The sequence below is a fragment of the Diadema antillarum genome, unplaced genomic scaffold (genome assembly GCF_040938485.1).
Source record: "Diadema antillarum isolate AM-2024a unplaced genomic scaffold, OU_Dant_1.0 seq00000705_RagTag, whole genome shotgun sequence".
Lineage (NCBI taxonomy): Eukaryota > Metazoa > Echinodermata > Echinoidea > Diadematoida > Diadematidae > Diadema > Diadema antillarum.
The window spans coordinates 142,128-155,989 of record NW_027271610.1 but is presented as its reverse complement, the minus strand read 5'-3'; the positions used below and the strand labels follow the sequence as shown (position 1 = coordinate 155,989).

General features: G+C 38.9%; 1 protein-coding gene across 1 annotated transcript in view; it reads left to right on the top strand.

Annotated features, from left to right (window-relative positions):
- Window positions 1–13,862, top strand: part of LOC139737786 (uncharacterized) — a 32,074-nt gene that overhangs the window by 1,999 nt on the left and 16,213 nt on the right. The window contains exons 2-3 of the mRNA XM_071648461.1: window positions 9,071–9,164; window positions 9,750–9,843. Of these exons, the coding sequence (XP_071504562.1) occupies window positions 9,071–9,164; window positions 9,750–9,843 (188 nt within the window). The remainder of the gene's footprint in view (window positions 1–9,070; window positions 9,165–9,749; window positions 9,844–13,862) is intronic.

The window sequence follows — 13,862 nt, the reverse complement described above, 5'->3', positions numbered from 1 at the left end:
TTGTTACTGGCTTCACAAGATCAAATCAAGTTCATGCCTTTCACACTAGTTTGAGGGGGGAAAAAAATCTTCAAGATAGAATGTGAACTCATCAGATCAATTGAAGCAAAACTTTCCATAGTTTGAAAACTTCAAGTGTTTTAGTACATTTGTATACAGTTATAATTGCAATGCCTGATAGTTACTGTAAAACATGGAATTTTCGCGTGCATTTTAATTTCGCGAATTTCGCGAGCGCCAAGATTCGCGAAATTAAAATGCACGCGAAAGTTCTTGTCTACACTATATGCATTGAATGCCAGTGGCAGTTCGCGAAAATTTCATGCCGCAAAAAAGGCCGTCGGCTCCAATTCGCGAAAAATTCATGCCGCGAATATATCATGTTTTACAGTATATGGTTGTATAAAAATAAATAGTGTATCCACCCTCTTTATTCTGAAGAGTCAACAAGAGATTGAAAAATTTGACTTCTTTTTCTCCCCCCCCCCCCCTCCCCCCCCCCCCCCCCAACAATGCAACGTGATTCTGTAGGTGATTTGACTTCATGGCACTCTTCCAAGAAACTTTCTGCTCTCCGTAGAGAACTTCGAATTGAAATTCAGTGTAGTGTTTGTCATAGGGCTTTTCTGGGTTGTCTCGTAAGCCTACATGTAAGTCATGCAGGTCGTGTGTACCGAAGAATCTCCTTTTCTTGTCCCCCTTAGAGGGCGATATGTCTGTGGTTGGTAACTCGGTAACAATGTGGCATCCACTCGTGGAAAAATTTGCCTCGGCTGGGCTGCAAACGTGGGATGTCTTTTATTAGCTCTGAGTTTCTTGGATGACCTTGTTGTGAGATCATTTGACCTCCAAACATTACAACAGCTGAACAAGCAGCGATGGTATTGTTTTTCTCACGTTGATGCTTACAGAATTGTATGTGTAATTACTTTAAAATAAGATTTTGAATATTGCCCAAGGTGAAAATTTTTTTAGCATTTTGCATGATGTGACACTGGTGGAAAGCTGAAAATGTACAAATTTCCACACTGTCTTTCAATATTTTATCTTCGTAAATATATTCCTGATAATTTGCTGTTTGTTAGCAAAATCTAAAACCTAAGAACATACATCAAAAATTGATTCCCTAAAATACTTGCTGTATTACAATACTGTGCTGAAAGATTGATGGGCCTGAGTGCGGTAAGGGTGCGTTGAGTAATGTGTAGACAGGAACTGTCCCTTCTCCAGTCACTGGCAAAAATGCTAGTAAGAGCCCTAGATTTATACCTAAAGATTCCCCCACCCCAATCCTTGCAGCTTAAAAACTGTCCCGATTGTCCACTCTTTGGTACTGTAAATGTGAAGTTTATATGGTAGGCCTGTGGATCTGTGATATGTGAGAGGTTCAGTTATTCCTTAAATAGTAGAAATAGATTTCATAAAATGTGCTTTAGAATCTCAGCAATCTGATTGGTCAATTATCATGCATTGATTTTTTACTGATCCACATTAAGCCATGTGTCTGGTAAAATCTGAACACATTGCTCAAACCTTGTATCGTATTGTAGGTGTACCGAACGCATGATAGGGAAAAAGGTTGAATTTCGTGAATTTCCGAACCCATTTCATAAAATGAATGATGCACAGGTCTATTTTATGGATTAGTGAGAATTGGATGCTCTCGTTTAACTTTGGAAACAGTCTAAAAGCCTCAGGCTCTGCTCGTGGTTTAAACAGTTCCAAAGTTAAATTCGTGCATCCAATTCACGCCGATCCACTCTGTCCTGTGTGTGCATCATTTGTATACTGTCGCACTCCATGCTTGAAGAGGAGATTCCAGCATTGCTTTGTAGTGATGAGGGAAGAAGCATGTGAAAAAAATCTTGCTTTTTATCATTTTATAAATCAAGGAAATTTTGATTGGAGAGCCTAGGAATTGGCTGGTATCCAAGAGATAGGAGCGTTCTGATAAAGCAAGGAGCCCACAAAGGGACAGGAAAGAGCCAAATTTGACTGCCTTTAATTTCAGAGTGGTTGTTTCTCATTGCATCTGTGGTGGGGGAAGTCTTTGCTTTAAATAGAACATCCCCTGTGTGAACACGATCTTCTTCCCTTTTCTCTGCGGTACTTTCTATTGAAGATTTTCACTGTGAAGTTGTTCTCAAAGCCACCATGTAACTCTTGGGATGTGCATTACAGAGATTTGTTTTTTTTTAAGGTATGTGCAGCAGTGAGAGAAAAAAAAAAGGAGAAAAAAGAATGTGGATTGATTAACCTCACAGAGACTTATGGACCATGAGAAAACAGTCCTGGGGGGTGTTTCATAAAGCTGTTCGTAAAGTTGCGAACGACTTACGAGCGACTGGTGATCAGTTCTTGTGCGGAATTATGGAAATTCTGATAGGTATAGCACATCAGAACTGATCACCAGTCGTTTGTAAGTTGTTCGTAACTTTACGATCAGCTTTATGAAACAGGGCCCTGATATATTGTATGTGCCGAAAATAGGTGGACCACCATCAGATGGTAACAATAACCAGGAACCATTTGCAAGGTTGTAGGTGATGCCGTTCATATTCTCAGTAATTTGAATGTTGAAACACAGAGACAAGGGGAAAAAAATAATAAAAAATAAAGAATGGCAACTGTAGGAGCCTATACTATCTATATTCAGCCCAGAAAATTATTTTACCCATTTCTGTTTTCCACAGGTACAGTATATACCAAAAGAAACTTTGCGTTAATCAACATTAACGTTTCATTAACGCAAGCGGTTTCACCTGGATCGTTAGTAACGCAAAGTAACGATCGGGAAAATTAACGTTTGTAGTAACGATGAGTAACGATGAGTAACGATGAGTAACGATCCCTCACGCAAATTAACGATGTTTCGTTAAAATTAACGATAGGTAACGCAAGAACTCACACGAGATTTTGGTTTTGAAACGAGACCTGGTGAAAGGACGACGTAGCCCCTGCCGAGTGTAGCGATTTAGCGGAGTCTTTTCGCGAATCGAATCACGATTTCGCGAATGGTTTATTTGCGACCGGCGTCACCAAAAACGCACGCCGTGCCACCAAAAAAGCCGGATGTTTGCCTTCAGTTTTGAAAATGAACAGCGGTAACTATCGGCTCCGTAAGCTGCTAGAATAAATGTCAGATGTTTGCTCTTAATTTTGGAAATGAATAACGGCAATATTCGACTCCGTATTATACAAAAATAAATGTCGGATGTTTGCTCATACTTTTGGAAATGAATAATGGTAAGATTCAGCTCCGTACGGTGCTGAAATTAATGTCAGATATTTGATTTTGCGTTCGGAAATGAATAGGGATAAAATACGGCTCCGGTAGATGCTGAAATAAATGTCGAATGTTTGCTTTGACGGTCGGACATAAATCATAACGAATTTCAACTCCGTATACGATGATAAAATAAATGCCGGAAGTTTACTTTTACGTTCGAAAGTAAATAATAATAATATTTAGCTCTGGAAGATGCTAAAGTAAATGTCGAATTATCCCTTTGGCGTTCGGAAATGAATAACAATAATAATAAACTTCGTACAACGACAAGATAAATTTCGGATGTTTGCTTTTACTTTCGAAAGTGAATAGCAATAACATTCGGCTCCAGAAGATGCTGAAATAAATGTCAGATGATTGTTTTTACGTTCGGAAGTGAAAAACAGTAATATTTTGCTCCATACGATGCTAAATAACTGTCGGATGTTTGCTTTTAAATTTCGAAATGAATAACAGTAACATTTGACTGCGTTTGATGGTGAAAGTTAATGTTTGCTTTGACGTTCGGAAATGAATAACAATAGTATTCAACTCCGTTCGATGATAAATAAATGTCTGATGTTTACTTTTATGTTCGAAAGTAAATAGCAATAACAATCAGCTCCGGAAGATGCTAAAATAAATGTTGAATGTTTGCTTTGGCGTTCGGAAATGAATAACAATAGTATTCAACTCAGTACGATGATGAAATAATTGCTGGATGTTCGCTTTTACGTTCAAAAGTAAATGGCAATAACATTCAGCTCCGGAAGATACTAAAATATATGTCGAATGATCCCTTTGACGTTCGGAAATGAATAACAATGACATTCAGCTCCGTACGACGATGAAATGCCGAATGTTCGCTTTTACGTTCGAAAGTAAATAGTGCTCAATAACATTCGGCTTCGGAAGATGCCAAAATAAATGTCAGATGATTGCTTTCGACGTTCGGAAGTGACAAGCAGTAACATTCTGCTCCATAATTAAGATGCTAAAATAAATATCAGACATTTGCTATAAATTTAACATTTCGAAATGAATAACAATAACATTCAGTTGCGTTTGATGGTAAATTTAATGTCGGATGACGTTTGAATGTGAAAAACAGTATAACATTCGGCTCCGTACGATGCTGAAATATGTCAGATGATTCATTTCACTTTCGGAAGTGGACAAAAGTAACATTCGGCTCCTTCGATCATAAAGTAAATGTGTTTGCTTTTGAATTTGGAGATGAATAACGGTAATATTCTGCTCCGTACGATGCTAAAATAAGTAACAGATTGTTACTTGTACATTTGGAAATTATAAACGGTATCAATCGGCTCAGTTCGATGATAAAATAAAGAGCGGATGTTTGCTTTCACGTTCGGAAATGAATAAGGATGATATTCAGGTCCGTAAGATGATAGAATGAATGCCGGTTGCTTGGTTTTACATTTGAAAATGATTAACGGTAACATTCGGCTCCGGAAGGTGTTGAAATACTTGTAAATGTTGAATGATTGCTTGAATTTCCACCAGAAATAAATAACGGTAATTTTTTCGCTCTTTACGATGCTAAAACAAATGTCGGATGTTTAATGTCTGCAAATGCTCCCACTTTCTCATTTCAAACGTAAATTTTGACCAATTTGATAGGCATCAACTTTTATAATAATCTATTATAAGCCTATTTGCGAAATCTTAGAACTCAGAATAACGGTATAAGATGATTAAATTTTCTCCTTATTTTAGACGTGGGTACCTGTATCACTTCAGTAATACTTGATATTTATTTTTCTATGTTTAGTAGGACCGATAGTTTTGCTTGTTTGTTTTTCTTTTCGGGCCACCAAAAAATAAAAATCAATCATTTTGGTGGCCCGATGGGGCCACCGAAATGAAAGTTAGTGTGGAGCCCTGGCCTTTTGTGGATAAAGTGTCTTGCTGAAAGGCAAATATCGGGCTTCGAGGGGATTGAAACCGCAAACGGTTACCATGGCTAATTGATTCAGATTTTACTTAAGTACATGTACTTGCAGGTCAACTTTAGACTTCTTTTTTTTTTTTTTTTTTTTTTTTTTTTTGCGATACAGCTGGGGCTCCATGTGCATTTATTTACAACAGTATAATCGGAAGACGAGCAGAAAGAATGTCAGCACCAGGAGTAATCGCACCGGGCCGAAAGGGGAAAAGGAAAAGTATATCCTGAATCTATACCCCCCACATCGACAAGAAGACAAATGAAAAAAAAAAAAAGAAAAGAAAATGAATGGACCCACATGACGCATAATTTTGGTAAATCTGCGGGATATTCGTTATTTCATTTTGCTGTGTTCAAACTATACACCAGTATAGCTTTTCGAGTGTGATCTTAATGCGTATGAATGTTCTATGGACTTTAAGTTTATAATGCGAAAGAGGGTAACTATATAACAATTAACGACAGTGATAACGCCAAACAATAGGAAATTTCAGAGTGGAAGAAATATAAGACGTCCCGGAAGTACGCCAGACGTCATAATTGCTTTTTTTTTGTTCCTTTCTAGCTCCACAGCATCACCTAGGAAAATCGATTTGACCAAGAACAAAAGCGTGTCCCTCTTTTCTTCCTGGGCAATTACCCCGGACCCTTCCCCTGGCCCTAATCCTAACCATAATCCAAACTCCTCACCCTAAACCTAACCCTAATCTTTACTCTAACCTTACCATTAACCAGTATTTAGCGGGGGAGGGGGGGGGGTAATTGCCCTCTGGGGTTAATTGCCCGGATTAGGTTGCAACACACAACAAAAACCTCTTCCCAGCCCTACACCTTCCCGATCTCCGTGTGTTGTCAGGTGAAACGACATGTTCAAATACAAGAATAAAACAACAGTAGGTATTGATTGAAACTCGACACCCATTCATGCCAGCCAGGCCAGGCTGAAATGTAACTTCAAAGCACATTCCGACAGCTGGCTGGCAAAACCACATGGCAAAGGAATTTGCGCGCGCGTGTGGATTGCTCAATTTGGAGGGCCTGGGAGCGGGAAAAACAAGGGTGATTTGATAGTCTGTGAGTTATCAAAAGCAGACCTTTCGAACAATTGCAAACGTCATGATACTATTTTGTCTTCCTTTTGGACTGAAAGAAAAAAAAAATCACAAAGACGAGTTGAGTACACGTTGTATCACAACTTTTTACATAGCCATGCAAAACGATTACTACACTCATGTCATGACAAGAAATGAATCAAAGACAAATACAAAGCAGCCTCGGGTACGGACGGTGACAAGAAACGCCACGCATTCACGATGCACGTTGGGGAGCAACAGAGAGGTGGGAAGAGACTCTTCCCGCCTCCCTGGGAGCAACATGGAGTTGGCAGGGAGGGGTGATCCTGGAGTTTGTGACAACTTCCCGATACTACTCCGTGACAACAGGGAAGTAGAAGAGAGACACTCCACCTCCCTGGTGACAACACGATTGTGACGATCTCAAAGCATGGACCTTACCACGCCCAGCAAATCTGCGTGCTACTTTTAAAAATTTGAAGAAACTTTGTCTCTGATCTGTTGAGTTGTTTTTGCTGAATATCAGGAGCTTTTCATGCCTGAAGTTCAAGTGGATGTTTGCCAAAAATTTCATAATTTATAAATCTCTCAGTAATTTATTTTAGGCTGTTGATGCTGCCGTAAAAACAAAAGAAATTTCATATGAACTAGTCAGGACAAAGACAAAAAATCTCCGCACAAAACAAATACAAGTATTTTTTATTGTCATTGGTAGTCAAATTTGTGTTTTACAGATATGAATAAAGCAATAGGTATAGTATTAACTATTGTATTACACGTAGTAACACTTTCATGGTAAGTTTGACGTTTTAAACGGCTACATTAAGTTAACAAAGATCGCAGGAGAGTTTTTTTAAGGAGTGCAACCATAAATGTGAAGGCATGTTAAATGAAAGGAAGAAAAAAAAGAATCAACGTTTGTAATCCTGGGTCTTCGACTTGAGCTATCTTTAATTAAACATTCCTTCTCTGTTCATCTCCAAGACCCCAGACTGTTCATGACCTCCGAGAATGCGCCAGTACGCGCGGTTTCTTTTGTTGATTGGTCTCTCTCTCTACCCACCCCTCCCCATTCCCCACTCTGGCACCTTGGCATCGTGGGATTTTCATGTTTCTGGGTAAACTTTCATGTGAAGCGTGCCTATCAAGTCACCACTTGACTCACCTGCTGGCAGTGTAATAATGCGAGCAGAAAGTGGCAGACATTTTCTTCTGCTGCCCGCTACTTTTACTGCCGAAATACTCGGCTTTGTCACCACACACTACCACCAGTTATTCAGCGAGACACACGTTGTGTATTGGAATATAAATGGACTTTTGCACCTTCCTGAATTGGGTAAGTGTCTGACAGTTAAAAATCGTGACATCGCTAACGTTAGACAGTCGGCGTTAGTTTTAGGCTTGCGTATGCGTGATTTCATGGGTTCAATGTTCGATGGAAAATGTTGGCTCTGGGGAAAAAGGTGGCTTCGAAATTTTTGCTTGCCCGATTCCAGTGACTGCGCCCCATGAGTACAAATTTGACGACCATGACAATACGACATTGCCAGGGGAGTTCTGCTCAACTACAAAATCTTTTCGGTATTTGTATCGCTATTTTAATGCCCTCCGCCGGCAGGAACTTGTCCGTAATAAATATAAAGAACGACAGGCATCTCCGAGTCTCGCAATTTCCGAGATTTCTTCCCAGTCCACATGACAAGTCCGCTAACGCAAGATCTAAAAATTAACGCACAGTAACGATCTGTAACGCACAGTAACGATCATTCACGCACAGTAACGATCTGTAACGATCATTCACGCACGGTGATCGTTAATTTTGTAACGCAGAAAGATTAACGCAGTAACGATCGGCGCTTGCGTTACACGTAAATTTAACGCAAAGTTTCTTTTGGTATATACTGTAACTTGCATGTCTAAACATTCTGTTTGTTGTACAAGGGGTTAACAAAACCTATCCCTGCACAAAAACTGAGGGATTTGTGAGTTTTAAAGGCATAATTTACTATTTGCAGATGAAACAAAAACCCAGCATTAGTGCTTTAAAAAATAGTTCTAAAATGTGAGTAAGGGAAAGAAACAACCACTGTAAAAATTTGAATCCATATAATCGATGTTCCGTATTTTGAAATACACAAAATGTGAACAATAGTTATAATTAAGATGTTTCCAGACTAAACTGTCTGCAGTTATTGTTTAATGGGAAAAATACTGATATCTCCTTATATTTTGTGAAAATTTTGTATGGTAGGGTGTTTTGTGATACAACAGACCTACACATATGTATCAAATGTGATACAATGTATCTTGAACATTTTTTAAATCACTGCTCCCAAAGGTAAACAGGACTTTTAAGAATAAACATGATAGGAAATCCAACAAGTTTTAGGCATTGCTATCTTGGAGTTTTGTTTCTTGTGTTATATGATTCTAACCAAACTTCTGAATGGCCTGAATATTTAGAAAAAGCCAGCTTGGGTACAATGCTAGCAACAACCCATGACTTTATCAGTTTGATAATAGATGTCATATTTGTGATATGTAAAGTAGGGCTGCACGCTAACCCATTTTTTCTACTGGTCCGACCTGTCTGTCGGACCAGTAAGTACCCAGTTTTTCCATGTTTTACCTGTAAATTTCTGAAAATGTTACTGGTCCGACAGTGATTTTTACTGGTCAGGGACCATCTGACCAATGCCAGTGTGCAGCATTGTGTAAAGGTAAATTGTTGCTTTTATTCCCCCCATTTTTTCCCCGTAGTGTCGACGAATCAGATGATGAAGAGGAGGAGGAAGAGGTGAAGACGTCAAAACCGAGACAGAACCAGACAGCTCCAAGGGATGGACTTAACCAGGTCACTTGATCTACTTTCTACTTTTCCCCCTTTTATCACATCTTTCCTTCTACTCCTTCCCCCCACCCAAAAAAAAAACACAAACAAACAAACAAACAAAACAAAACAAAACAAAACAAAAAACAAAAACTGCCATTTTTCACTTTGGTTTTAATGATGATTTTCTGTATCTCTGTTAAGAGTATCCATAGGTTTTGTGCGTGCATATTTTGTGTCATGTTTTCGTGTTTGGTCTCAGTTTTGATACAAATTGTGGGTGCAAGAGTTGCCTCTCGAAAAATAAAGTCCATCCAGTTCTGTAAGCAGAGGAACACTACGCTGTAGTGGAAAAACCTGTTAGATGAACACTCACTTGATGGTTCAAGTTTCCATGCATTGTTTGGAGCATGTGATACAGTATGTCCTCATACCCTCCAGCATTGTGGCAGCACAAGAGTATGGAATAGGAGCAGAGAGCAGAATAGACTTTATTAGGCATTCATATGCACACTATGCATTAAAGTGTGCAGCGAGGATCATGTTGCTGCATTTATATAGCAATGGCAATAAAATATAAAGTTATTCCTTCTTGTCACCTGATGCCAGGATTTGCCGAAGGTGGAGTATGTGCAGATTAATCTCCCGGACTCGGTGCAGCTGACGCCGCTCGGAACCGTCTCCAGTATCATCGGGTCCCTAGGTGAGTGTATTGTTGAGCCAGTATATTGTTTTTCTTTTATTTCGGTATATCTCAAGATGTTTTTGTCTCAATGACAAATATGCATCAAGATATATGCCTGAAATTTTTGTATCTTGTCAAATGTTTTTTATTTTTGTTTTTATTTTTGATGAAAGGCTGTGCTTTCCATAGCCAAAATATTTTTCAGGAGTTTATTGGTTTGGTTTTGTCATAATTAGTGTTCTGAGCCACATGATATATAATACAATCTGTATGTGCCTGAAATGTTTGTTTCTTGTCATATTTTTCTTTGGTGTTGGGCTGTTTATGTTTTGCTTTCATAACCAAGATACTTCTCAGAAGTTTATTGATTTGTTTTTGCCATTAGGGGTTGTTGTCAACCACTTTGTGTTTGTAACGATTCATAACATGTTTGGTTTGTTTCAACTGAAGGATCAATGCAGCTTTTGTGGTCACTAACTATCTGACATGTGTTGTCTGTTGTGCATGGTGATTTAGACACTTTTAAAAGGCAGTTCTCTGTTTGACAACATACAGTAATGGCAAAATATCAACATTCACTGATGTGGTGAATAGCTCATGTATGGTGATCGTCCTAGTGACATCATGTATATTTGTTGCTGAGGTAGATTTCACTCAAGGACTCCCAGTAAAACCACATTTTGGCGCTTGAACCGAAGGGGTTCGTAATCATACTCTCCGAATTTTCTGTCATCTCCTGCATTGATCATGTCGAATGAGTTTGCAAAGTGTGCTAATGTGTATAAGAGCAGAATAAATCAAAACGAGAAGGAAGCAAATGACCCCAAGAAAGTTATTCACTGACCATCATTGCTGCATAAATCAAAGATAATAATAGCTTTACAGTAAACTACTTGACAAAAGTGTGTGTATGTGTTTGTATACATGTCTGTAAGCAAACAATTAATCAACACATTGTTCAGGTCTTCTAACGTATTTGCCCCGCCCCTTCTCTCAAGTGGAGTATTTTCTCGCCGGTAATGTGTCATCATGTCTGATTTGGTTTAAAGGGAGAGGTGTCATACCCTGTAGCTGTGTATTCTAATAATGTAGGGCATACACACATGACAGACACATGACATTTAGCCTTGCAAACTCATCTAGATGATTAACAATCTATGGTTTGTCATCATTGTGGATTAGTGTGTGTGTGTGGGGGGGGGGGGGTTGTAAACATCTCATTTTTTGATATTGGATAAACAACTTCATTCAAATTAAAAGGCAAAACTATGTTTTTATCAGCATGTTTTTAAATATTAATAACGTGTATCAACTCTCAAAAGTGCACACATGAGTATAGCTTCTGTGAGAAATATCCTTTTTATAACATTTCAGAACCAAGTCAAAATAAGATATTATATATCCTTTAATCCATCAAGTCATTTCAAATAACCTATCAACGGTGATTTTTAGGGGGAAAGAGGTCTTATTTGCTAATTATTCGGCCAAAATTTTTATTTTGATATTTTATGTCAAACTAGTGGGATAGTAAAGAGGGGATGATATCATTAGCTCTAACGACTTTCACTATTTGATGAAAACATGGAAAATATCCCTCGTCTTACCTCTCTCATTAGACTATCAGACGAACCGCATACTTATCCTTCTACCAGCAGCATTCCGTTTGTATAATCAGTGTGATTGGCATTTACGCTGAATGTCCTGACTTCTTTTTTTTTATGCCTCCACCCGAAGGGTGCTGGAGGCATTATTTGTTTGTTTGTTGTTGTTTTTTGTTGGGGAGGGGGGGGGGTGGGGCAGTAATCGTACTGGCATGAAAATGGCTGTATTGTATCTTGTTTTTGCTAATTTTTTCTCTGAAAATGCAAAGACAGTTGGTTGCCTGCCCACGTCCAGACAATAGAGATATCTGGTAAACGTGATGGCAAAATGACTGAAGTTGGACCATGAAAATAAATTTTTAGTGGGTCATAATAAAGGGCACAAGGATCAAAGCTCATACTGATCGTTCATATTGAAGTGCTAGTGATTGTCGGTATAGTCTGACCTTCAAAAAAACAAAAAACAAAACAAGGGGGAGAGTGATTTTCCTCGTCCCTGTTTTCAAAGCCTTGAAAATGAGAACAGATAACTTTGCAGAGGCAGACAAACATGCATGAAATGTCTCCTCTATGTAGTGCTGTGATGGTAGAAATGTGGCTCCTCTAGTCTTATTCCGTGAACCCATTAGAGGGACATTTCATTCGCCAGAGAGTAAGAGGTATTCTTGAACATCATATGAGTTTACCTTTTACTGTACTTTTGTTGTGAGAAAATCCTAACATATAACGCTGTCTGATTTCACTTAATGCACACTACATGGCAAAATGGAGATCAGGAGTTGTTCAGCAATCAAAAGTTATTCTTTGTTGCTTGAATTTGATGTTTTCCAGACATTCAGACATGAATAAGTACAGAAATCCATCGATATCAACCGCAAGCCTGATATGAACTTCTCTAACGCAGTTTTTATTGCAGGGTGGTAGAGCGAGATATTGCTCAGACGATGTGTACGCGGCGCAGACTCAATTTGTCATCGCTCAGATTTGCCTTCTCACAATGTCGGCTTGTCAAATCAGCTGGTAATCAAAAATGTGCTGCCTCGAAATGTCGGAAAAGTCACGTGTGGCGCACTGCACTTTTTTTTTTTTTTTGCAGAGACAAAGGGATACAAAGTGTGGATTTTCATCCTGTCCAATCCAGGCTTATGACATCACTGTGCATAGAACCCGTGACTGAGCATGACTCATGGTGTTATTGAGATGAATCAAACAACAACAACAATGAAAAAGGTGCTTTGTTTTCTCTTCTTTTTTTTTTATAAGCCAAGAAATTTCAGGCGAGTCTTCAAAGCGGGGCCGGCATTTTTTTTTTTTTTTCAAGCAAGCAGGCGGAAGGAGATTTTTCCTTTCCATGTTATGAGAAATGATTTAGCGCAAAGACCCCCTGTGGCGTATCCCGCTACCGAGATGCGCCGTCGTCTGCCGCAGGATATTGATGCGGCTCACCTCAGACGACGGGCGCTTCGCATTCCTTTTAGCCGTCGCCCCGCTCCGCTCTGCAGCGGAATGTTCATTTAATGAGTATCTCTCCGATCTTATCAAATATCACGCATAATACCGCGACGCAACACAGAGTTCTCTCCTCCGGACATGGCTGCCGCTCTTGAGTTGCCTCGGGGCTTTCTCGGAAAAAGCAGTGCCCCGTAATGAAAAAAAGAAAAGGAGACAGGAATAAGTAGCAAACAACACCATAATATGGCATGACTAAATAACAGGGTTTTGGAAAACGATAAAATGTAATCATCTGATATGGCAAAAAAATAAATAAGAACAATAACAGCTTTAACACACAGAATAAATGTGTTGTACATAGCAACCTGGTTGTATGTTTTCACAAACTTCTTACTGTTTAGGAGGTAGTGAATTATGTGGTGTCATCATCTATATTGATTACTGAGAAACTTGATACTGCATGGTATATTTAGAAACGGCTGTAGATATTTACTTGCTGATATGTTTTATGGTGGGACAGTGTTAAATTACGCTCAAGCCTATAAAATGTACAGTAGCAGAGGATTAATGAGTTTGCTATTCAGCTGTACTTGGGATTGGAAAAGAAAAATCTTCTGTATTGACAATAACTAATTGTGCTTTTAGCACCATGGTCTGCTCTCAAAATTACAAATTTCCCTTCATTGAAAATGATCATTGATAAGAAGACATAAAAATAGCCCTCTTTCATATGATTTCCATGTACCTATTTGTTCATCACTATCATAATCTACTGTTGGAGCTTGTTTAACCCGTTGAGGACGAGTCCCGAGTATACTCGGGTAGGTGTCTATGGGAAATGTGTGTTGTAGCAAAATCAGTCCGTCCTCAACGGGTTAAGAGTGTATAGCCTTTGAATAGCACATTCTTTGTTGCTGTTTTGTCGCTTCACTTCATGACTCATGCACCAGATCTGCCAGAATCTCCTGGGCCCGAACAACAAAG